Source organism: Pteronotus mesoamericanus, unplaced genomic scaffold (assembly GCF_021234165.1).
Source record: "Pteronotus mesoamericanus isolate MK-2021 breed Mesoamerican mustached bat unplaced genomic scaffold, CSHL_Meso_final contig_50, whole genome shotgun sequence".
Classification (NCBI taxonomy): domain Eukaryota; kingdom Metazoa; phylum Chordata; class Mammalia; order Chiroptera; family Mormoopidae; genus Pteronotus; species Pteronotus mesoamericanus.
In genome coordinates this window covers 28,863,312-28,888,436 of record NW_026555186.1, presented here as the reverse complement: position 1 = coordinate 28,888,436, position 25,125 = coordinate 28,863,312, and the positions used below count along the sequence as shown (strand labels likewise).

Genomic DNA, 25,125 nt, shown 5'->3' with positions numbered 1-25,125 from the left:
TCCTCCCTGGGACAGAGCAGAGTACAAATAAACTGAGTACAGGACACTTCCCCTTAGATAACTTATCAGTATCTCCAACTCCCAAGTCATGCCAGATTGATCATTTTCACTCCTTTGCTCCTTCACTCCTCTAGTCCAGGGGGAATCTTCCCTTGTTTTCCAGCTCAATCAGCAGCAGTACCCCCGTTTGCCAATGGCATAAGCCAGAAACCTGAGTGCCATGCTATTTCTGGCCCCTCCTCCTATCAATCAGTTGCCAGGTTTTACCATGTACAGGAACTAACATTAAGCAGTGCACACTCTGGCCAAGCACCATTCTAGGCAGTTTCAATGTAGTCATTCATTTCATCCTCAAAAATCTCAAGAGAAATTATTAGCCCTGTTTTACAGCTCATTAAACTGAGGCATCAAACTATAGAGCACTCGCTCTTCTCTAGGAGGTGCTGGTGGGAGTGTCTATCTCAAGCAGTTTGTTGAGAAACTGGGTGCCTTACCATTCTGTTTACTCAGAGATTTATGGGCTCTAAGTCGTCAGTTGCAGTTCTTTCTGCTTTCCCTCCCCATAATGACCGACATGCCTGCCATGCCTCCAGTCTGGACTCGCACAGCCACAAAAGCCTCCTCCGAAGACCTGTGCGGCTCCCAGCCTGCGCTCCTCGCTGCCCCTGCTTTCAGGCGGATGATGGCTAATCTCCACCCTGAAAACAAGGTAAGGGCACTCTCTTCACCTATCTCCCCAGAAGGCCCCTGTAAGGTTTACAAACAACAAAGATGGGTGATTATTTCTAAATCTAGTACAGCCCTTGAAGTTGAGGTGGGAGGGCTCTGGGCCACAAGGTAGGGGCTGGGGAGCAGAGGGTGGTTGCCATGGGGCTTCCCCTCTACATGGTGCCCTTATCTTGGCCACAAAGGAGAAAGACAGCCAGAGAGCGTGCCAACAGCCTATAATGGCTCAGGGCCCAAGGGTTCTGATTGTGCTTGGCCCTACGGTTAATTTCCTTTTGGCTCCTGTGACCATCCTGGCCTCCAGCCTGAGTTCTCCTTGAGAAATTCAGGTTCATGTTCCTGTCCAGGTAAACGATCTAGGAGAACCTTCAAGATGTGGCTTGTCCTTCCTAGATTTGTCAGGAGATTTAATGTAGTTTTGCTCATACTGTCCCAGACACAACTCTCAAGAAGATGCAGCAGCCATTGTGTCCCTCCTCAGAGCAGCCAGTGCAGGGTAGGCCTGGACCATCGGCCCTGGGCCCAGGATCACTCTTGGCCTAGATAACTGCCATTCAAATGGAGAGGGATGGACAGACGCAGGTCAGGGAACGTCCGATACACACAACAATGTCTTGAAAGGAGGAACTGCAGAATAGATTCTGAAGACTGAAACATTTCATCTCTTCCTAAAGTAACTATTTTATCCCTAAGAATGAAAATTAAGAGGATTTAAACTGTCTGTTATAGGATGATGGACATTCTGGAAAGATCAGAATGAAATCTGCAGGAGCAGAAGGCACACAAGAAACGTCTGCATTGCTAGTTAATGACAAACCCTGTCCAAATGGAGTTCCCATGCATGGCCAGCCAGATGCAGATGGTGGCTTGGGGTCCTGTTCTTCTGTATCCCTAGGAGCTTATTAAGGTCACTGTGAGGCAACAACCACATAGCAGAGCAAAATAATTGGAATTTTAGCATTCCTAGTTGCTTCCCATGAGTGTAAAATGAGCAGATGGTAAAACGATCAGAGTTCTTGGTCAACAGTGTTTAAACATTTTTTTTTAAAAGGTTTTATTTACTTTTTTTTTTAGAGAGGGGTCGGGGGGAGAGAGAAACATCTATGTACAAGAGATACATTGATGGGTTGCCTCTCACAATCCAGGCATGTGCACTGACTGGGAATTGAACCAGCAACCTTTCTGTTCACAGGCCAGCACTCAGTCCACTGTGCCACACTAGCCAGGGCTCTTTTAATTCCTGTAGTATGGTTTTTAAATTGCCAGTGGAGGGTAATTAGCAAAATCCAAAGTTTACAACAATCTACAAACAACCTGGTTTCTTTAACAAATAAACTGCAAGAAGAAAAAACCAAGAATTAGGAGACTTAAAAGGATCAGTCGATGGCAATATATGTGTTTTATTTGGATTCTGATTTTTTTTTTAAACTAAAAGATGAAACCAATGATAATATTCAAGGTAAGTGGAAATCTGAACACTGACTGGATATATTAAGGAATTTCTTCTTTTAAGGTATGATTTTAAAATTCCTTATATTTTAGAGTCACTGAAACATTTACAAGTAGAATAATATATCTGGGATTTGCTTCAGAATAAATGGGATGGGAAGGTGGGTGGATTAGAACTGAACAAGGGTGGGTGGTTGTTGAGACTGAGTGATATGTGTATGAACTTCCTTAGCTGATTCTGTCGACTTTTGTATGTGTCTAAAGTTCTTCATGATGTTTTCTTTTAAAAGAATTCTAGTTGTAAAACTGTCATTGGAGTAAATACTATCATTTCCCTCCTAGCGCCGCAATTTTTTTAAACCATACATTCTGAGAAATCAGTAATATTTTTATCAGAAAGTCTCCATTTTACAAAAATCTTTGTTTGGAGGGAAAATCTGCCACCAACAGGAACTAGACACAGTCCCCTCTGAGAGCCCATGTGGCTTCCAAAAGTGCTCAGAACACAAGGCTGGCTAAAACTGCTTTCTCAGGATTAAGTAATTCCGTCTACTCAGTGCTACATAGAAGCTATAATGAACCCTTTTATGAACTTAACTCATCTACTCCAGGCTACAAGTGAAGCTGGTGTGAGAAACTAGGCCTGAGCCAAGGCCTGACAATGTCGAGAATTAATCTCTCATCTCCAGAGCTGCTCAGACTCCAAGATCTTCAGTACCAGCTGTAGTAGCTAAAACCATGCCTTCAAATTCTCCACAAAAGAATGATAGAAAACTTCCTAGAAACAGGGATGTTCCAAATGGTATGGAAATTTTCTACAGCCCAACCAGAAGAATAATAACTCAGGCTTCCTTTCAGACATAATACAAAGAGAAATGGGACAGGATTTCCCCAAGGCCAGCACCTTTCAAATGTCGCTGCCTTAGTGGTAAAGAGTTGCAGGAGAAAAATATGCCCAAAATACAAAAGTAAATGAAGGAGGAAAGACATAGCTTCATTTCTCCCAAGATGCTCATAGCTGTGAATGGTCATTACACTCAGAATTGATGAAGTTCAGATGGGCAAGTATTTAAGACCATGAAAACTTGGTGTTTACAGTGGTGTAGGTAAACACATTGTTGGCAGGTGTAAACTGCATCTCAAGAGGACAATAATCACAACCATGTACACCCTTGAACCCAGGAATTCTAATTCTAGAAACAGTATTTCCAAAGACACGCCCACCATCAATATCTCCCTCTCTGTTGAATTGCTCATCTCCATGTTCTTAAGATAGATAACAACCACTCTTTGCCTCTCTTGCCCCACAAGCCTCTGCTCTTTCACAATTATACTATATAGGATCATCTACGATTACTGTGTCCACTTTTTTTCTTCCTCCTTGAACACACTCCATTCTGCCTTCCTACTCCACACCCCCAGAGCCTGGTGGTCTGGTCAAAGTCACCAATGTTCTCCATGTAGTAAAAGCCAATGGCCTCTTCTCTGTTCTCTCTCATTTGAATTCTCAATAATGTTCTACATGATTGACAACTCTCTCCTGGACACCCTTGGCTTCCCTGACAGCATAGTCTCTGTACTTTCTTCCTGTCCCAGTGGCCAGTCTTCAGTCTCTTTTACTGGCTCCTTTTCTGCTCAAAAGGTTTTAAGTGCCAAAGGCCTTTGATAAAGTCTCCTCTTCACCTATATTCTCTCCCCTGGGACATCTCACCAAGCCCTTTGCTTTAAAAGGGCTAGTGCTATGGCAAAAATCTGTATTTCCAGCCCTATGTTAACATCCAGCTTCAGATATCCAACTGCCTTACTCAACAGTTCTACTTGGATGTCTAGCAGGCATCTCAAACTCTAGATGCCATAGACAAAAGAGAACTCTAGATTTTCAACCCCCAAACTTGTTTACTCATTATGTCATCCATCAAACAGGAAAATCTATGCATGATCTTTGATTTCTCTTTTCCTCACACTTTCAAACTTTCCTCTAAAACACTGCCTAAATTAGTTCCCTTCTATCTCCATCATCACCCTAATTCAAGTCAACCTCATCTCTTGCTTGGATTGGTGGAATTTCCTCCAGTTCTTGATGCTCCCCTTGCCCTTCGATAATCCATCCATGCTTTATAGTAGCCAGTGACTTTTTAAGTTACCAGTAAACAATCCTATGGGATCCCACCTAGAATGAAAGTCAGGCTCCTTGCCCCTTACAAATCCTACAGTTATATCACATCTGCCTTTCTCTCCAACCTACATGTCCCCTCTCCCCCTCACTTATTTCCATAAAGCACTTGCTTGGGATGCTCCCATCCCATGCCTGGTTCTTTCTTGTCCTTTATATTGCAACTTAAATTTTACCTCCTTAGGAACCTTCTCTGATCCCCTAATAGAAAACACTCTTAATATTTACCCTTCCTTAGAATTACTACTGAATATTTTTCTTCTTTTCGGCCTCTGTCCAATTAGAAAGTAAACTTCATGAGAACAGAGTTCTTGTCTATTTTGTTAACATGACCTGGCACATAGTGCATGGTAGAAGAACAGTGAATAAACAGGTATACGAAGATACAGGAAGACAGTCACTCAAATATTGCTTGTGTAGCAATTCAAGTATAGCAAAAACAAAAACAGCTACTACCTAAAAACTAGAGGATTCCTTATAGTATATCTGTACAATGGATACATTTATTTAAAACAATGAGGTGAACCTATAAATGCTGATATGGAAATAATGTCCATGACCTGTTTCTATTACTAACATAAAAATGAAAGAGGCTTTCAAAATGAGAGACAGCACTGATTTGAGATCAAAAGAATGTCTAGCCATTCCAGACACACTGATTTAGATAGTAGCCCAAATAGTGTTCAGATTAGGAGACAAAGGCAATGGGCATTTATGAGAAAGGGAAGAATAATGACAGCAATAGAAGGAATGTATTCCTATTGGAGCAGATAGTATAATATAGCGGTGTTAATTCTAAAGAATTATTTTAATTTTCAGTCTGGTAGTCTCAGTGGAGTTGTCATAACATCTGCTATATTATTTTTGCAAACACTTCTCTGGAACACAAGGTTGCTCTGGGCCCAGCTGAAAGATTATTTTTGCCCTCTTTTCAACATTCCAAATACTAAGGCATTAGATATGTAAGGCAGTTCCTCTAGCGTGGCTCCATTTTAAAGTGGATCTATGTATTTTTGTTTTAACAGTACACCTATTGTGGTAGTCAGCGTCCAAAATGACCCCCAAAAGTCCTTGCCTCTTCTATAGTCTCTCAAATTGAATTGAAGCTAGACTGTGTAACCAATAATGTATGGTAGAAATGCCATTGAATGACTTCTGAGGCGAGGCTCTAAAAGGCATTACAGCTTCCCCCTTGTCCTCTTAGATCACTCTTTTGGGTGGAAGCCAGCCTTTGTGCTATGTCACTTGAGCAGCCCTGTGGAGAGGGCCACGTGCAGAGGAACTATGGCCTCCTGCCAACAGCCAGTACCAACGAGCCAGCCCTGCGAGGGAGCCACACTGAATATGGATCCCCCAGATCCAACCAAGCCTCCAGATGACTGAAGCCTCATGAGATCCCCAAGCCAGAACGATCTGGCTAAACTGCTCCTGAATTCATGACCCATAGAAGCTGTGCCAGTTAGTAAAGATTTATTGTTTTAAGCTGCTACATCTTGAGGTAACTTGTTATGTATAAATGTAAGTAATACTTAGTATAACTCCTATTTTACTAAAAAAGAAATATAGAGCCCTGGCTAGAATGGCTCAGTGGATTGAGTGCGAGCCTGCAAACCAAAGGGTCAGTGGTCCGATTTCTAGTTAGGGCACATGCCTGGGTTGCAGGCCAGGTCCCGAGTGCAAGGCGCCTGAGAGGCAGGCACACATTGATGTTTCTCTCCTTCTTTTTCTCCCTCCCTTCCCCTCTGTCTAAAAATAAATAAAGACAATCTTTAAATAAATAATAAAATTTAAAAAAGCATATAGGGCCACAAGCTTGTGAGCAAATAGCTCACAGGATATACAGAGGGAGGAACTGGGTTCTGACATAGTGGGTAAAGAAGGGATATGTTCACTTATTATACACTCTTATAGTCTCAGATGTATAAAAATAAACCACATTATTTTTATTATTTTAAAGTGTTTACTTTTTAAAAACTTTAAGCCAGTGATAAGAGAGATAAGCCACAATAGTGGCCCTTCCTAAGCTTTCTTAGCCTTTGTTTTCCTAGACTTTTTCCACCTCCTGAGACCTAGCTTTGAAATAGGCTATCCTTTAAAGGCCTTTGAGTAAGCCAAACACTGGAGGACTGGTTGTTTTTGCTTTTAATTGATGCATTTCAGTGAGAACATCAACCCCATGACAGGACTGCTGCTAAGGCAGAAATTCTCATTTAATTATTTTCATTTAATAAAGGCCATAATGTTGCAGTAACTCTTTGTGGGATGAATGAATGAACCACTCACACTACTGCTAAGTGCTCATGGTTTCCTTGGTGTTCATGATGGAGCCCACAGGCTGGGGCTGTAGTTTCTGCAGAAGAAGATGACCCATAACTCTGGTTCTCAGAGTTTATTTATTATTTACTGGTGCCTAATTTCTCACCAATAAAGACAGATAGATGCTGGGAAATAATCCACAGGTTGACCAACTGGTAGAGTCAAGGGCAGCTTATACCCATATCACAGAATTCTTCATACTATCCCCTCAGTAAAGACATTTCCAGGGAGAAAAAAATAAGGACATTTGCAAAGAATGACTTCAATTATTTACATTTAAATGGAACTCAGTGAAAGGCCAAGGCTTGAATAAAATGCAGGACTAATTCCTCGGGGTTTTGTTTTCGTTTTTTAATTTCAGAATTCGGAGTGGGGGGTAGACTAGACACATGCTTTTGACTAGTGTATCAGAAAATTCTCTTTTAAGACTCCAAACTCTGTAGCACAAACCCATAATACAAATCAATGAGACAGAGGGTCAGCAATGACAAACTGTACCTTTGATTTGGTGATATAGTCATTCCACTCCTCTCATGGGCATCCAAAGGCTTCAAGTTACAGGAACAAAGATGTAATCACTGAACTATGCATACTGATGAGATTATAGTTCCAGGATTTATGAAATTGAGATAACCAGGAAATTAATTACGTCTGAAACTCCTGCTGCAAAGAACCATAACATACAAGGAAATGCCTAGTAAAACAATTCCAGTCAAGTAATTTTACCGTGTCCTGCATAGTGGGTCGCATATACCTTCACTTTCAAATTGAGCGAACACTCTTAGTAAACAAGGCCAGTGGAATGCAAAATATTCAAACTTTGAGATAGTTTAGAAAAATCAGACCACAATAAGGCAGCTAACACAAAAGCAAAGACAACCACATCTAGGGCACTTCTCTGCTCAGAACCAGAGTTCCACATACATCCTCTGGGGAGGAAGTCAGGTAGACCAGAGGCTTCATAATCACTTCTCAAAGGTACAAGAAACAAAAATAAGGTGAAAGGTTTTGCTTCCACCAAAACCATTTTTATGTTGTATTTCTCAAGTCATTTCTTTTACACCTCTTAATGTAGATTCAAAGACTTGGTAAAAACGAACCAAGACAAATACTTCATCTTCAATACAGTAATGATTAAGTCATGATTATTCATACATGGAGTACTGCTCAGTCTTTAAAAATGTGTAATATCCATATGAACTGATTGAGAACTTGACATATATAGCACATACATATATTTATATACACATACATATTCATTCTTATTTTAATCCATTCATTCTTATTTGGAGGGTAGCAAAGGATAATAGTTTATATATTTCTGTTGTTTGGCTTTTTTTTAGCATGTTTTATGAAATGACAAATAAAGAAATGGCAAATACCACTGGACCACCTCATAGAACACCTGCAGGGCCTATGAGCCATTTGTTTCTGCTCCCTTTTATTCCATCTATATCCACCATCTTTTGCTTTCTTACCATGGCTCGGTGGGTTGGGTGTCATAACACAAGGCAAAGGATCGCCGGTTCAATTCCCGGCCAGGGCACATGCCTTGGTTATGGGCCATGTCCACAGTTGGGGGCATACTTGGGGGTGTGCGAGAAGCAACCGATTGGCCCCCACAAAACTGCTAGGAAGCTCAATGCAGAGAAAACAAGAAGGCAAGCAGGATACAACTGACACAGAAGTGAAAGGGGGCAAAGACAGAATTGAGATCTCATTAGCAGATGGGGGAATAATAGCAATAATGCCACATAACATATAAGTGCATAAATGTGCCGAATGTTTAATCCCAATAATTCAATGAGAAAGGAATTATTATCCTCATTTTACAAATGAGGAAACTGAGACACAGAAAAGTATCTTCTCTATCTTCTCTAAGTTAACAAAACAAAGAAATGATGGAGTGAGCATTCAGCGCTGCCTGGCAGCTCAGAACTTGCACTCTCAGCCACTAAGCTGTGCTGCTTCAAACAAATTAAAAGAATGAGGATCCCCCCACCCCCCCCGCAATCAGATTGATAAAATTTTTAAAAATTGATAGATCAAATATTGATGAGCTTTTCAGGAAACAGGTACAAGTGCGCTTTTTGGTAGAAGTATAAATTACTAAATGCAAGAGTTACGAAAATATAAAATTTTTAAATAGGTATCTAACTTTTGGCCACTCCACTTCCAGGAACTCATTGTACAGGGACACTTACAAAAATGTTTACACGCAGACCCGATGCAGCACCATTTTAATGGGGGGTGGGAGCCATAGGGAGGGAAATGACTAAATACATCACAATATATTCAAAATATTAGATAGTCTGTATCTTTTCAAAACGAAGACCAACTTATAGATGAAAACATGGAAAGGATTCTGAAATGCAAGTAAATGAAAAACAAGTATAACAGAACAATATGTACAATATGGTCCTATTTATGTAAAAATAAGGAGTGAACATCTCATCATTTCTTCTTAGAAGAATAATATTGCTTCCTTTTTTTACACTCCTTCCCTCAAATAGATATACATACACACACGCAATTCAGAAAGAAGTTGTAAAAAAAAGTCATGTTATTTATAAATCATACAATAAAATAATTATTTCAAAAACTCGCAAATACAAGCTGTATAAAGTCAGCTTGGAATCAAGTACCTCTTAGATATTTTACGGCAAATCACATCTTTTTTAGTGTTCTTTCCCAGAAAGATGTGGTTCAAATCCAGTGAAGTCTTATTAATTTCATACATAGCAACAAAGGAACAAAATTGACAATAAATAATTTCTTAAAATACTACGTAGTAAATTCTATTTCTAGTTACGAAACTCAGGCTACCTGAAGACTTCGCTGAAGTCGGTAAAGTTACACAAAATTTGTATTTTCATGTTTAAAATCCTCGCTGTTTTTTCCTCAGTGATAATGATACATATAAAAGTTCAAGATTAATAAAGAAATTGAAAGACCCAGTAAGTCAACAAACCAATTTCATTATAAGTGGAACATAAGAGAGACACAAAGCATTCTGTTTGCTTCTCTTTTTAAAAGTGGAAGCAGCAGCCAGGCCAGTGGTTCACAAACCTGGTGTGTGTGAGCATCACACAGCGGCTTGTTAGAATACAGGTCCCCAGGCCCTGTTCCCACACTCTGACCTCCATTCCTGAGTCTGACAAACCTGCATTTTTAAATAAGATCCACCATGATTTCGATGAGTTTGGTACAAGAAGCCCACTGACCATTTTAATTCTGCTGTCCAATCCTAATTCGATGCCATTTGCTGAAAGCCTGACTCTGGGCAGCTCCTTCGCCTCTTCTGTTCTCATCTGTCAAGTCAGCCAATAGGACTGTTCATCTCTGAGGGCCCGTAAGCCCTAATAAGACTGTTATTAACCCCCAATGTAAAAGAAATGTTGTTTCAGCTAAGAATTTAGTCTTCACACCAAGACCAGTTCTTGCAAATCACTGGGTTTCTGGTTGTTTGCCACCTTCTAAAAAGCACACTTCTTGCTTCTACAAGTTCCATTTCTAGGAGCATCTGAGCACAGGAATTCTGAGACTTACATTTGTGTTCATTTGGTGGATTTTCCTCATGCATACAGGGAAGCTTCCAGCAATCCTGAGAGGTGCTGCATATACATGGTATGTGAAAAAGACCTACTTGGTTAGGAAACAACAGAAATATCCCCGTAACATTAAGCAAGCTCCAAATCCTCCTGCGAGACTTCCATTGGAGGAGCTGGAATACTCAATAGGAGGTTTTAATGGTAGTTGAACTTGAAGAGTAAGAGCTGGATTTCCTGGAGGATTTCTTTGATATGAGGGATATTTGCATCCGCTTTACTGTACGGACACTTCGACAAAGAAGAGCATTCTTTGCATGATTCCTAAAGTCTTCTGAAACAAAGTAATAGACAAAGGGGTCGATGCAGCTGTTGAGGGTGGAGAGGCAGAGGGCTACAATGTACAGGGCGTAGACATGGCTCTGGCCCCAGTTTTTAATCATGAAATAATGTACTACAAGCAGAAGGTTACTAGGAGTGAAGCAGATCAGGTACATGACCAGGACAGTGACAATAAGTTTGATGGCTCTCTTCCTCTTCTTTCCTGAGTTTTCATCGATGGCAGAAGACTGAAGTGTTCTGATCATCAGCACATAGGCAGAAGCCATAAGGATGGCTGGGAACAGAAAGACTCCAATGGCCAGAGACAGGAAATAATTGAACATGTCCCCCACCAGCACCTCCTTCGGTAAAACATCATGACAGGTCGTGATGTTAAGGGCTGGAATGTAAGCGGTCTGCTTCACGACATACAAAGGGATGGTAACCAGCAAAATCAGCAGCCATATCCCTAGGGAGATACCGATGGCGATGTTTGCATTCTTCTTGGTGTGCACCATGGGGTTCACAATAACCCAGTACCTCTGTACGCTGAGGCAGGTCATGAAGAGAATGGAGCAGTACATGTTGCCATAGAAAAAACCAATGAGTACCTTGCAAAGAGATTCCCCATAAATCCAGTTGTTGCCATGTATGTGATAGGCAATCTTCAAAGGTAACCAGATGATAGAGAGGAGGTCTGCCAAGGCCAGACTGGCCATGTAAACCACAGCAGGGTGCTTCTTCTTTGTTCGGAAAAGAAAGACCCACAGGGCCATGCCATTACTCGGCAAACCAACCACAAATACAATCATGTAGACAATTGGAAGAAAGACAGTAGTCAGTTTTCCAGTGAGGACGGAGGCAGAAAACTCATCCACAGAAAATCTTGGTTCCACTGTAACTCCTTCCCCAGGGATGTGAGATGAGCCATCAATCTTACCAATTAGACTTCTTCCTTTACTGGATCTATTGACTCCTGCACAAGAAAGGCAAGACAAGGGTCATTACTGAAATCAACGTTTCAGCGGTAATGCTGGTATGGTCAAGTACAAGCACTTTAATTTAGATAAAGACAGAAGGAATACACGGAACGCTTACAGTGGCTTTCCTAGGGCGATTGGATTGGTGGGATTCCTACTGCTTGGTGTTTGTTTCCTTGTTTGGTTTTTCAGAATTTTTTTTTTTTAAATTGGAGGGTTGTGTAGTATATGTACAATATAACATTGATTTCTATGAATCTCAATAAAACTGATAGTATTCAGTTTATTTTTACAAGCTGTCTATACCCAATAATTCCTAACCGTCCTTATGATGGCCATCTCACTCTGGCGGAGGTGGCCTGCCAGCTATGCCTTCTCCAAACACCTGACAGAGGGAGAGACTCCCAGGAGCACAAAGGACATTCCCTCTCCGCCAGCAAGGATAATTTCAGCCATGACAGGGATTCCCCCCACTTCTGTGTGGGCCTTCTAGAGACCTTCCCAAATTTGTGAACATGGCAACTTTAACTTATGCCCTCATCCCCCTTATTATAAACTAAACTTTAGAAACCACAAACAAATGAATGACGTATTCAGTCTACAACCTGCCCCACACAAGTGTCCGTGGACCTGCAGAAGAAAATGAGGGACAATCTGAGGACACTGAAGAATCTCACTGTAATTCTGGGGAAGAGCAGGCCTTCCGCCATGCAGAGAAAACAGGGCCAAGTATAGCACAGTTGGCCCAGGAGGATGTTAAACCAGTTTATCTGATAATTTTCATGCTTAGTCACCACTTTTTCCTTGTCTAACTCTGCACCTGTGTTCAGCAGGATGCGTAGCTGGCCTGAGTGGAGGGTTAGAAGGTGTGGAGATCAATACTTTTTCACTTAGTGTAGAAGGTTGAAAGGTGTCCCCTAAGAGGTATGTCCGTGTCCAAATCCCTAGAATTTGTGATCACTACATTATTTAGAAAGAGGGTTTTTGTAGATGTAATGAAGGATCTTCATATGAGATCATTCTGGATTATCCAGGTGGGCCCTAAATCCAATGGCAAGTGTCTTATAAGAGAAAGGCAGAGGGAAGAGGAGGAGAGGTGTGAAAAGGGAGACAGATCAAAGTAATGCTGAGAAATAAGCCAAGGAATGCCAACAGCCCCCAGAAGCTAGAGGGGGCAAGGAATGGATTCTCCCCTTGGGACCTTCAGAGAGACGACACCTTGGTTTCAAACCTTTGGCCTCCACAACTTGTGAGAGAGCAAAGTTCTGTTGTTGAAGCCACTGTTTTTTGGTAATTTGTTATAGCACAGGAAATGAATAGGATAGACCTATGTCTTGTTCCTATTTCTTTTATAATTTTTGAAAGAACATAAATTATTTTAAATGAAAATAATAATCTTACACATTACAGCGTTCTTCATACACTTGACTATAACTCATAGTAAGAAACATACCCTGTATGATAACCCAGTTCCAATACAAATATCCATATTAGAAAGGTAAGTTTCACAAAATAATGATTACCCTTATAATGCAGGAAACACTCTGATACTTTCCATTATGTCCTATTCCATTCTCATAAAAAGCCAATCACCACCCTCTGCATTGATTTCATGAACCACTTACATGGTTTCCAAAACCAGGTAACAGGGTGACTAATTGTGATGCACCCCAAGAGAACAGTACTGATTTATTTACAGATGGGTGAGGTGTCTGTGGAACTCACCTCAAGCCCCCAAATGGTAAGCGGTCCCTCTATAACATTGTAAGTTTCTTTAATTCTAGGGCTGTGTCATAATTCCTTTATGGTCCTCACAGCCCTTGGCATAGCCCTTGACATAGATGTTCCACGCACCTGCGATGGAAGGACATGCTCTGCAAGCCACACCAAAGGTGGAAGGGAGCCCTCCGCCCATTTCTTTAGGGCCCCAGCAGGGCCCCGTCAGCAACAAAACCACACAGCCCCCAGCAGGGGGTTACAAGAGCACAGCTCCACAAAAAAACTACCTGACTACCAGTAAACACTAATTTTTTTTTTAAAAGGTTTTATTTATTTTTAGAGAGAGGGGAGGGGAGGGAGAAAAAAAGGGACAGAAACATCAATCAGTTTCTTTCCGGGCCTAAACCCACAACCCACGCCCACAACCCAGTCACAGGCCCTGGCCAGAATGGAGCCAGCGGCCTTTTGTTTTACTGAGGCCGCCCAGTCACCTGAGCCACACCGTTCTGGGCAATGCTAACTTTTTTTTTTCAAGACTTCAGCTTTTTATTGGACTTGTCACAAAAAGCTTTAGTCAAAAAGACCAAAGCCTGGTGTCATCACTAGGCTCCTCAGATTCTTCTTTGTTTCCACTTTCTTCTCAACTGGGTGGAGGAGCAGTGATGGAGGGTCCGGACCCCCTGCTCAGGCAGGTCCCCCAACCTCTACATTGTAGCCTGGGCTCCCAGTGTTGACATTGGCCAGAGCCTTTGCAAACAAGCCTGGCCACAAAAGTTCACGATTTATACAGACTGTTCTAACGAGGGCTTTGATCTTATCCTGTGTCACTCTCACCTCATCATCCAGTAGGATAAGAGCCAAGTAGAAACAGGTGAGCTCCAAGGCAGAGGTGATGGTATGTGTGGGCAAGCGCTGTGGGACACAGGACTAGTTGCCAGGTGAAGCGAGGGCCTCACCCCAATGTGGCCTTAGCTTCTTTGGAAGGACTGAGCTGGGAAAAATGGGAGCATTAATGCTTTATAAGGGCTCACCTCATATGTGTCTGGCATTGCTTTCAACACTTGACATGCATTAACATTTCATTTTCACAACCTTATGGTGTAGGGACTCATTAGATCCTCATTTCATAGGGGCAGAATCTGAAGCACAAAGAAATTGAGTAACTTTCCCAAGGTAAAACAATTGTTAGGAAGAATTGTCAGGATTCAACCCTTGCCTCTCCATTTCTAGAATCCGTGGTTCTAACTCTATGCCACACTGTACCTGAGGTCCTGACCTGAGGTTACATGATGGAGTTCATGGAGATAAGCATAACTTGTGCTAATTCCTCACATCTTCTCAAACAGAAAAAATTTTTAAAAATATTTTATTTATTTATTTTTAGAGAGAGGGGAACTGAGGGAGAAAGAGAAGGAGAGAAACATCCATGTGTGGTTGCCACTTGTGCACCCCGCACTGGGGACCTGGCCCACAACCCAGGCATGTGCCCTGACTGGGAATAGAACTGGTGACACCTTGGTTTGCAGGCCAGCACTCAATCCACTGAACCACACCAGCCAGGGCTCAAACAGAAAATTCTAAATGTAAAGGTTTACAATTTAAAAACCACCCCCTTTAAGTAAGCCCTTCCTCCAATAATTTACATATTTATTTGTATTAATATCCACAAGTTCTGGAAGGCTTTCAGAGGTTAAGAGAATCCTGTAAATTCTCCATCCATCCCAGAATTGTTCACCAGCTCTCCAGAGAGGGGTGTGGCAAGGCTGGTAACTATGAGTAGTAGATTAATGTTCTGAGAAACTTGTCATTTGAAGAGCTAGGATATCCCTAGAAGCAGCCCACCAGAGACAAATTCAATGAGTTAGCCTACATTTCTGCAGGACATAAAGCCACCAAGATTTTAGAATTATTACAAGGAAAATCCATTTTTCTTCCTTCAGTATATCTATTTTAAAGGTTATAGCGCTTGCTTTATAAAATGAAGGAAAATCTAGGCTTTGATTGTTCAGTTACTAACATCACAAAAAATAATAACCAGACATTGTGTGTCTAAGGGAAGCAGCAGCTGTGAAATAACCTTGCAAAAACCTCAAAACAACAAAAGCTAAATTTGATCAAGCAGCTCTATCTGACCCCATTTTAATGGAAAGAAAGGGGACAATGGAGCATATTAAATAGTACTGCAAGAATGTACTCAGCAAAATCTGGACTTTGGAAACTGCTACAGGAAAAAGGACCTGGCTTCTTCCGAACAAATTACAAGGCAAAAATAAAGAGAAAGAGATGTGAAAGGAAACATATAGATTAAAAGATTTAAAGGCCATAGATTAAATTATACCTGGATTTATTTCAAAAAACCACAATGATTGGAACTCTGAGACACTACTGTAGGAATGTGAAATGTTACTGCTGCTGTGGAAAAATTGCATCAGTTCCTCAAATGATCAGACAGAGAGTTACTATGTAACCCAGCAATTCCTACTCCTAGGTATACACAGACAAATGAAAGCATATGTCCACACAAAAACTTGTACATAACTGTTCACAGCAGCACTATTCATAACAGCCAAAAAGTGGAAATAACCCAAATGACAATCAACAAATGAATGGATAAACAAAATGTGGTATATGCATACAATAGACTCTTACTTTACAATAAAAGGAAGTACTGATACATGCTACCGTACAGAGGAGCATGAAAAGACTATGAGAAGTGAAAAAAAAGTTACAAAGGAACATGTATTCTATGATTCCATTCATATTAAATGTCCTGAATAGGCCCATACATAGGCAAAAATAGATTAGTGGTTGCCAGGGGCTGGGAAATGAGGAGATGTAGTAAGTGTGCTAAAGTTTGCCCTGACTAGTGTGGCTCAGTTGGTTGCCGTCATTCCACAAGGTGAAAAGTCACCAGTTCAATTCCTGGTCAAGGCACATGCCTGGGTTGCTGGATCAGTCCCCACTGGGTTTCTCTCTCACATTGATGTCTCCCTCCCCCTCTCTCTCCCTTCCTCTCTAGAATCAATAGAAAGAAAAAAAAATTCTTAAAAAAAATGGTGGTCTCATAAAATTGGCAGAGCTGAAAAATTCCTTCACCTAATGACACCATAGTGCAATGCATGGCTCACATTTGCAGTGATACTGGTGTAAACAAACCTACTGCACTGCCAATGGTATAAAAGTAGAATTATGCACATAGAATTATGTACAGTACCTACTACTTGATAATGCTAATAAACGACTGTTACTAGTTTACATATTTACTATATTATACTTTTTGTAATTTTAGAACATAGTCTACTTATTAAAAAAGTTTGCTGTAAAACAGTATGCTGTGTTATACCAGCAGCAGCCTTATACATTTTGTTTATTGCATCTCTTGATTGCATCATTTTCTCTTGTGCTTAATTTAATCTGGTGTTGTTTTGTATAGTAACATGCTGTGTGGGTTTGTAGCCTAGGAACAATAGGCTGTATCAGGTAGCATAGGTGTGTAATAGGCTACAACATGTAGGTTTATGTAAATGCCCTCTATGATGTATGAACAATGAAAAAATGGCCTGGTGACACATTTCTCAGAAAGTCTCCCCATCATTAAGTGGTGCATGACTGTAGTGCAATAAATTATGACCTTTATACAATGAATAATATTCCTCCTATAAAAGTATGGACAGGCTGCCACTGCTGTGTTTTCCTTATGCACCGGTGTCTGGACATTTGTCCCTGCTAATGATGGTGGCTGTGTTGCTTTCTGGTAGAGGTGTGGAACTGGTGGCTGGGGCCCCAGGGCTGGGATGAACCATGCTGTCCATGGAGGTTGGGGAGCCAAGCGGAGCAGGAGCCACGGCCACTACAGAGCAATCAGTTGGACTGACAATTGCAGCTGTAGAATTTGCAGACCATTACCTTTACAAGCCACAATGTATGTGGAGCCTCAAGTCAAACAAGTTTTTCAAAGTCTACCAAAATCTGCCTTCAGTGGTGGCTATGACAGAGAGGGGTCTGAACACACAATGACAAAACGGGAAGCAGCATTAACACTAGGTGTAAGCTCTACTGTCAAATAAAGGAAAAATAAGAGATGCTTATCGACAAATTATGCTTTTAAATTACCCATACAAGAGGGGATCTCCTTATATAGCAGCCCAAATCAATGAAGCTAAAGATTTACTAGAAGGTAAAACAAAAAAAATGAAGTAAATGTGTGGTGAATTTTGAGTTATTAGTTTATGAATATGAGTACCAGTTTTTTAATAATAAAATGCCTCAAAGCTATAAATTTTAAAAATAATTTAGCACAAACTAAATCAAAGCCTTGATATAAATTTCCTGTTGAAGTTTGAAGATTTTAAATCAGATTATAGACTATTTGGAGATTAATGCTCAATAATTATGGATAAATACATACCATTTAAACAGAAATATTGTTCATTACTCATTTAGCAAATAATTTGGTATCTACTTTGAGGCAAAGTCAACATGACAATCTAATGGGAGACTGATAAACTGGTAAGTAAAATACAATGTGATAAATATTATGATGGAATTGGTCCGTATTCATCTCACTGGGAGGAAAGGCTGTCAAGATATAGAGAGCTAGCTGGTTCAACTGCTTGGAACCTTGAATATAAAAGCAAATTTAGCTCCCAAAATATCGTCTCAAAAGAACCTATACACCCCAATGTTCATAGCAGCACTATACACGATAGCCAAATGTTGGAAACAGCCTAAGTGCCCATAAGTAGATGAATGAATTAAAAAACTGAGGTAAATTTACAAAATAGAATACTATGCAGCAGAAATAACTGGAGACTATTATGCTTAGCGAAATAAGCCAGTGGGTGAAAGGCAAACACCATATGATCTCACTTATAAGAAGAATCTAATCAAAATAAACTAATGAGCAAAACAGAATCAGAGCATTTGTACAATTTTGAAAAAATGTGTATAAAACTTTTAACTTTCCAAGCACTTTGTTTTTTTAAGCAATCCTCACTGAACCAAGTATAAAGCAAGTACCTGACTGGTGTTAACCCTCATCTTGTATCCTTTTCCCTACTATTTCCTCGCTTCAAATCTTCTTTTGTTCCCAAACTTTGGGAGCGGAGACTGAAAAATAAAAAGCTTTGGTTGCCAAGTATCTCTTCCTAGGTAGGTACACTTTAGTAAATTCTTATGTGTTCTTTCAGGATGAACTGTTTTCCTCTCAACACTTGCCCAGCTAATAAAAAAAGCTTAAGAAAGTCAAAAACAGACTTCACTAAAACATCACCTATCAAGGTTAACTAGTAACTACAAGGCAAGCTGGGAAACGAACACAAATTTAAAATCCCATCTTCACATTCATTATAGCATTCTCTCTTATTACAATACATTGGAAATACCTATGTGCCTAGCAACAGAGAACCAATTTAGAAAGCATGATACATACATCCTCCTACATTTTAGTCGTTTAAAATGTTTCATAATTACTAACATGCTACTTATATATTTATATAAGCCCAGGCTTGGACAAAAAGATTTTGTATATTTATGAATACGTATTTTATGCATAGATGCATGAAAGCATGGGAAAGGACCTATACTGAAATGCGAGCAGTGGTTACTTGAATACTTAATTGAATTCTTCCTTTTTTCCCCCTCACTTTTACCCTACAGTGCTTACATATTACTTGTATCATTAAAAATCAATAACAAAGACAATGGAAGTTTCGGTCTCTGAAAGAAAAAAATAGTATGATTATCATAGGGGACCTCCTAGGCCTGTGAGATAGTAGAAAGTAAAAAGTGCCTGAAAGAAGCTGATTTAAATGACCAGTTGCCATCAACCACCATGTCACTCTGGGCAAATCCCTTCACTTCATTCCTCATTTACTCTTTACTGAGGTCCTTTAGGTAATGACTGTGCTGGACCATGGCAATGGAGACGACGAGCCGGCCCCTGGCCTCTGAGAGTCCACAATCCAGTGGGGAGACAACCTAACATATTTACACAAATAATTATCAGTTACTGTTGTGACAGGAAAGAAAGCAAAGTCCGAGGGAGTATTTTCCTTGCACCCCCGCCCTCCACCAATTCAGTGGGCTGCATCTGTAAGCTAAGAAGTTTGTACTCTAGGCTGCAGTTTCCTTCCATGAGGCAGGCTTTTGGGGTAAGGCCTTTGGGAAGATCAAAGCTGTTATCTGTCGGGCAGCAAACAGAGGAGAACACAGAAGGGCCAACTAAAAGGGGATGAGCAAAGGCATGGGCTGAGGGGCGGAAAAACATTGGCGATACTCTAGTTCTTAATCAAAATCCATTTGTAAGGTCTCACGGACAAAACCAAAGGGGAAGGATTGAGGGGGGAGGGGGGAGGGGGAGGGGGAGGGGGAGGGGGAGGGGGAGGGGGGGGGGAGGGGGCAGGTGAAGGTGGTGGAGGGAGGCAGAGACAAATGTATTTGAAAAAATAAAGAAAATAAATTAAATGACAAAAAAATCCATTTGTTTTCAAGTTGGGAGGAATGTTACCCTACAAAGGAATAAAAGTATGCAAAGGAAACACCCAAAGTGCAATATTAAATAGTTCTGGTTAACAAGTAACTTGATTTTTTTGTTGTTGTTTTTCACTTAAGTTCACCTTATACTCCAGGAATCCCCCAGTCCCAGCCCAGTCACTTTGTAAACAAGAACAAACCAATACTCAGTGCAGCTTCCTATAGGACCTGCCTGAATCATAAAAGCACTGAATCACCTGTACCCAGATGTTTTCCCAAAACGTTTCAACATTCTAAGTTTAGCCCCTGAATTTTAAGTTTCTAACTTTAAAGACCCAGGTAAATGGAGAAGGCTTCATCATTTTCAATACTTCTGCAAATGAGTAAGTGATGACAATAAAATGTATATGACAGTGCAGTTTTCACGTATACACGGCAATATGCTTTGCTGTAACTCCAGAGGTAAGTCACTTTCTTTAATTTAATTCAAATTCAGCGATTTGTTCTTTCACAATTTCTTTGTGAAAAGGAGAAAAGTGAGAATCTGTCTTTTACAGCAGGTCTTCAAATTTCCCAGGGAAATAAAAACTTCCCATGGAAGGCTAGCTACCCAGGCAGCCCCAAACAGCGGGGGTCGGTTAGCATCACAGCAGCGCGTTCTCAGCATCCCCCAGCCCCGCATCCTCAGAGGCCAGCTCAGCCAGGGAGATTCCACCCCGCGCAGGACGAGTGGAGCACACCCAAGGCAGCGCACCCGCGGAACTCGGTAGCGTGAAAAATTTGGCACCCGAGCACCACCCCGGTCGGCTCTCGGGCTGGTCCGTTCTAGGCTGGCAGCCTCCGACCTGTGTGGCCGCCAGTGTTAAGCTCGGGGTGGCAAGGAAGGGCCCGCAAAGCCAAGGCCCTGAGGTCATTTGGCCGAATAAAGGTCAGGGTCAAGCATTCCATTCGTAAATCTGCGTGGCGCCCAACTGGCTTAACAAACTAAGCTAAGCGCTGGTTACACGGGGAACCCAGAGGGATCCTGCCCTGACTTCCATATCCGAACCGTCCACCGTGCCAGAGCAGCTGCAGGCCCGGGTGGGTCTGAACGCCGATCCCAAAGAGGGAACTCCAAAGGCTGAAGGTGTTGCAAAAAAAAAAAAAAAAAAAAAAAAAAGTGAGGTAGAAGGTTCTACGCTGCGGCTCCTACCTACTCCTCCCCACCTTGAGCCACCAACTAGCTAACTCCACGGTTCCCATGGGACCAGCCGGGGGGAAGTCACCGGTGAGTGCGAAAAGCTCCTTAATGACTTTCTGTTTGCAAAGAAGCCAGCCCAGGGGAAGGAAGGCTGAGCCCTCTGGGTACACTTTAGACTCGAACACTCCATTTCCTTCCCTGCCTTACCACCGACTTCAGCCTCTCCGGGTTGTGCCATTCGGCTGCCCTCGGGGCACTGGAATCCCCCCATCAAAGCCACCCAGACAAGGCTGTGGGATGTAGGGGAGGTGGTTGGCGGTAGCGAAACACTCTTCGCGCACTTGTCCCGCTCCCACCACCTGCCTATGGTGCCACGGACCCAGGCTCCTTAGTGGCACGAGCCCTCCTCGGCCAAGTTGCTCACCTGGGACGGTGTGATTGCAGGAGACAGAGGCCGCCAGCAGGATGGTGCCCCCCAGCAGCCACACCGCGCTCGGCCTTCGCATCCTTCCAGCAGTCCCGTCGCCCGGCGGGCGGGGAATTCGCCGGAACTAACTCGAAACTCAGACCTCCACTTGCTGCTCGGGGAGAATGCTACCCTTTCACCTGCCCCCAATTGTAGCTTCTGCGCTCCTCCCCAGAGCCGGCTTAGTTTCAGAGAAACCTTAGCCGCTCGCCGCACCTGAGGGAGGCCACGCCCCTTGGTCCCGCCCCTGCGTTCGTCCCGAGCCCCTCCCCTAACCACCCGGCCAGGCGCTAACCCCCATCCTGTTCCAACTTCCCCCGCGCCCCCGCGCGCCTCGGGGCGCTCCCGGGTCCAGGTGCCGGAGCCGTAGTGCCTTGACTGCCCGAGGCGCCCGCGGGCCGGATAGGCCAAGTGAAGTGGCCTTACTGGAATGCAAATGGCAGGAACGCTGGGACCGAGGGTTCCTCCAGGCCTGGGCAACGCCCAGAGCTGCCTTTAACCTTTAATTACTCCTGAGAAGACAGTGTCTTCTATCTTTCTACCACTCCTTTCCTAAATGGCAAAAAGCCAAGACTCGAGCTCACTGCGGTGATCGTCGGTAATTGGTAGAGGCTTCCCGGAATGGGCACTTTGGATGAGGGGTGGGTTTTTAATCTGCAACGGCAAAATGGACCGCTGCATAAGCCAACGAAAGCGGTGGGGAGCAGGAAAGGTTCCCAGCTGGAGAAGTCAGGGATCTGGAATGAGCTTTCCGTTCTGCTGTTAACTAGCTGTGACTTCCAACAAACCTCCTCACCCCTTCCAGGCCCATTTTCCCGTCTAGGAGGTGGAGGGAGAGAAAACACTTGGAATAGCTACTTTAAATGTCAAGTGCTAAGTGACTTCAGAGTTCTGTCTAGTTTAATCTCCACAGCAGCCTGTGCAATAAGTGTGATTATTATTCCCATTTTACAGACAAGGAAATGGAGCTTAGAAAGGTTGGATAAGGTTGCCCACAGTTACACAGTTATCGGTACAGGATGTAAATACCCACCACATTTAAACTCCAGCCTATGCCTACCACTTTCTTCTATTAATCACTGCACTATAAATGCTTCCACTAGCGCCTCTTTCACATTGGGATCTCAGACCAAACAAAAGTATAAGCAAATAGAGGGGTGGGGAGAGAAGGAGTGTGAGATTGGTGATTGGTGCACAGGGCCTTCATCATATTGGTAATATCTTACTTTTTTACTTGCTCTCAAAAATAGTTTACTGTTATCCATTTAAATTACTGGGTAGTGGAGGAGCAGAAAAGAGAAAGGTGGAAGCCACAGTGAGAGGCCGATTTTGGTTCAATGGAGAAAGATTTCTAGTAAGTCCCACTCATCCCAGTCCTGAGGGCTGCCTGGTGAGGCGGAGGGTCACATCACTGCTTGGCTTGCAGCAAAGGACAAGGGCATCTGTCCAGCATGTTGGAGAAGGAGTTCCCTCCCTGGCTCAGAGGCGATACTGGGTGAGTCCAGATAGCCTCATAAGAGGTTTGAACCTTGAGAGTCCATGGTCCTCCCGAGAAAACCAAAGTTTGGTTAGTCAGTTGCCTGTGGCCATCATTTATTTTTGAACGGCCATTAACTGGATGGCCACAGTCAGGGCCATGAGTGTGAAGGGTGGAGCTTATATCTGATAAAGGCCCTGTGTCCTGCGTGTGACATCTTACTAAACCTACCACAGGGCCAATTAATAAAACTAATGTGGGTTCCAGATACTTCAGGCAGAAAAAATTGTACAGAATGTCACGTTAGCCAGTTGTTTAACCATATCGCCAATAACACATTTCCCCAAAGTTATCTCTTCCCTCTGTCCTGACAGAGGAGCTCACAAGAGGAGACAAATAAATAGTTGAAAAATGAAGAGAAGCAAATGGCCTTGAACATGCCACAAAAGTGGAATAATTGCTCCCTGAATAACGGAAATGGACTGCCTCCCAACACACACACAGACAAGAGTGGCCAGGGAAAGCTGTCCAGTGAGTGAGACCATTCTTTTTAGTGGCTGCCTTTCTTAGTCCCACCTCCTAGGCATCTCTCAGTGCTGTATCTCAAGTGAGTTCTTTTGGGAATGTGGGAAGAGCTTAGCCTTTGAAATCATGTAACGCTTTGGGCAAATTCTGGTTTCTTCCCTTACTAACATCTGTGTGACCTTGGAGAAATCACTTTCCTCTCTATGCTTTAGGTACCTTACCTACAAAATGGAGTTTTGCAATAGCCTAGGCCCTCTTTTCCTCCCAGGAAAAGTTAACTTCTAGAAGCAGCACTGGAGACTTCCTCATCCAGTCCAGGGGAGAGTTCTCCTGATGCAGATCAGTTTGCTACTGAGAGTACCGCCCTAGAAGAGATAATCCCTATTGTGTCCCCATAATCTTTCTAAGCTGCCATTTCACCATCTGTGAGCTATTACTATTACATCTAAAATCTGGGGATAATCACAGTACTTTTCCTATAGGGTGGCTGTAGGGATGTATGTTAATCTAAATGCCCATTAGTACTCAAGAAATGACACCTATTATAAAATGACTCTTTTAAGGGAGGAATCTTCCTCTTTTCAGAGGACAATGCAACAAGACCCAGCTGTTTTGGGCTGAAATTTTCACTGGTAATTTATATGCCCCAAATCATCAAAATTCCCAAGAAAATATGTTTTTGAACAATGTTATGAGTTAATTATCTCAAGAATGACCATGTTGCCCTGACCCTGACCAGTGTGGCCCAGCTGATTGGGCATTATTCTGCAAAGCGAAAGGTCACCAGTTTGATTTTCAATCAGGATACATTCCTGGGCTGCAAACTTGGTCCCTGGTCAGGGTTCATAGGAGAGGCAAGTGATCAATGTTTCTCTCTCTCTCTCTCAACACTGTTCCTGAATTAAGAGATATATTTAATTCCATTACATGAGTCCAAAAACGTATTACAAAAATCAGAGATCTTGCCAGGAATATGCTGTGCCCTTTCTACTCATCTACCTACTTGCAAGCATTCAAGGAAGAAAGAATCCACCCACTTACAACGAAGACAACCACTGCATACATAAAGGAAAACAAGGAAAAAAATGTATTACCATTAAGACAGGAACTCTTGTCTATACCATTCCCTCTTGACTCTACAGCACCAAAACCATACCCAGCACAAAGTAGTTGCTCACTAAATACTAACTGAATAAATTATTCTTTGAAGAAATAATTTTGGGCAACCCAAACAAAATTATTTTCAATGTTGATGGTTTTCTTAAGGTTTGGAAGAGTTCCATTATTTTACATTTTTCCCAACTACTCTTATGAACAAATACCTCAAGAAAAAGAAAGAAAAGAGTATTTCTTTTACATTATAAGATTATATTGTCCTAATTGAGCCCAAAACAGGAGCCTTGGAACAAAAGCTTTCTATAAAACAGTTTCAATAAAATTTTATTAGCAGTTATTATGTCAAAATTCACATTTAAGGATCCAAAGGACTATATTAGGAAATTCTAAAGCATATGTAATTAGATTTTAACAGTAAGATAGAACATAATCTTATTATAGCATAGCCCTTAAAAAGTCAGGAATAATACAGACAATTAAGTACAGTTCTGTCAAACTAGAAATGAATTCTGCATGCACAGTGCTACTTGAAGCAAAGTTCCATGACCGTATAACATATTTCTGTGGATGTGAATTTCAGTGGCAATATCATTGGCTCCCAAACAACTGACAATAAAGGAATTTTCAATCACACCACAAGCGTAGTGGCTTTCAT

General features: G+C 42.0%; 1 protein-coding gene and 1 pseudogene across 1 annotated transcript; one reads left to right on the top strand and one right to left on the bottom strand.

Moving 5' to 3' along the window:
- Nucleotides 1–10,317: 10,317 nt before the first annotated feature.
- F2RL1 (F2R like trypsin receptor 1) lies at nt 10,318–21,392 on the bottom strand. Its single transcript, XM_054578263.1, has 2 exons — nt 21,311–21,392; nt 10,318–11,509 (listed from the first exon to the last, which is right to left on the bottom strand). Exons 1-2 carry the CDS (start codon nt 21,390–21,392, stop codon nt 10,398–10,400), a joined length of 1,194 nt encoding a protein of 397 aa, XP_054434238.1. The 3' UTR covers nt 10,318–10,397.
- LOC129074706 (mitochondrial import inner membrane translocase subunit TIM14-like) lies at nt 17,034–17,432 on the top strand (annotated as a pseudogene).
- Nucleotides 21,393–25,125: the final 3,733 nt, after the last annotated feature.

Bases quoted from the DNA above. Each gene is read 5' to 3' on its own strand.
- F2RL1 (XM_054578263.1), bottom strand. From the start codon at position 21,392: ATGCGAAGGCCGAGCGCGGTGTGGCTGCTGGGGGGCACCATCCTGCTG. The intron at 11,510-21,310 runs GTGAGCAACTTG...TTTCTTGTGCAG, and splicing joins CTGCAATCACACCGTCCCAG to GAGTCAATAGATCCAGTAAA.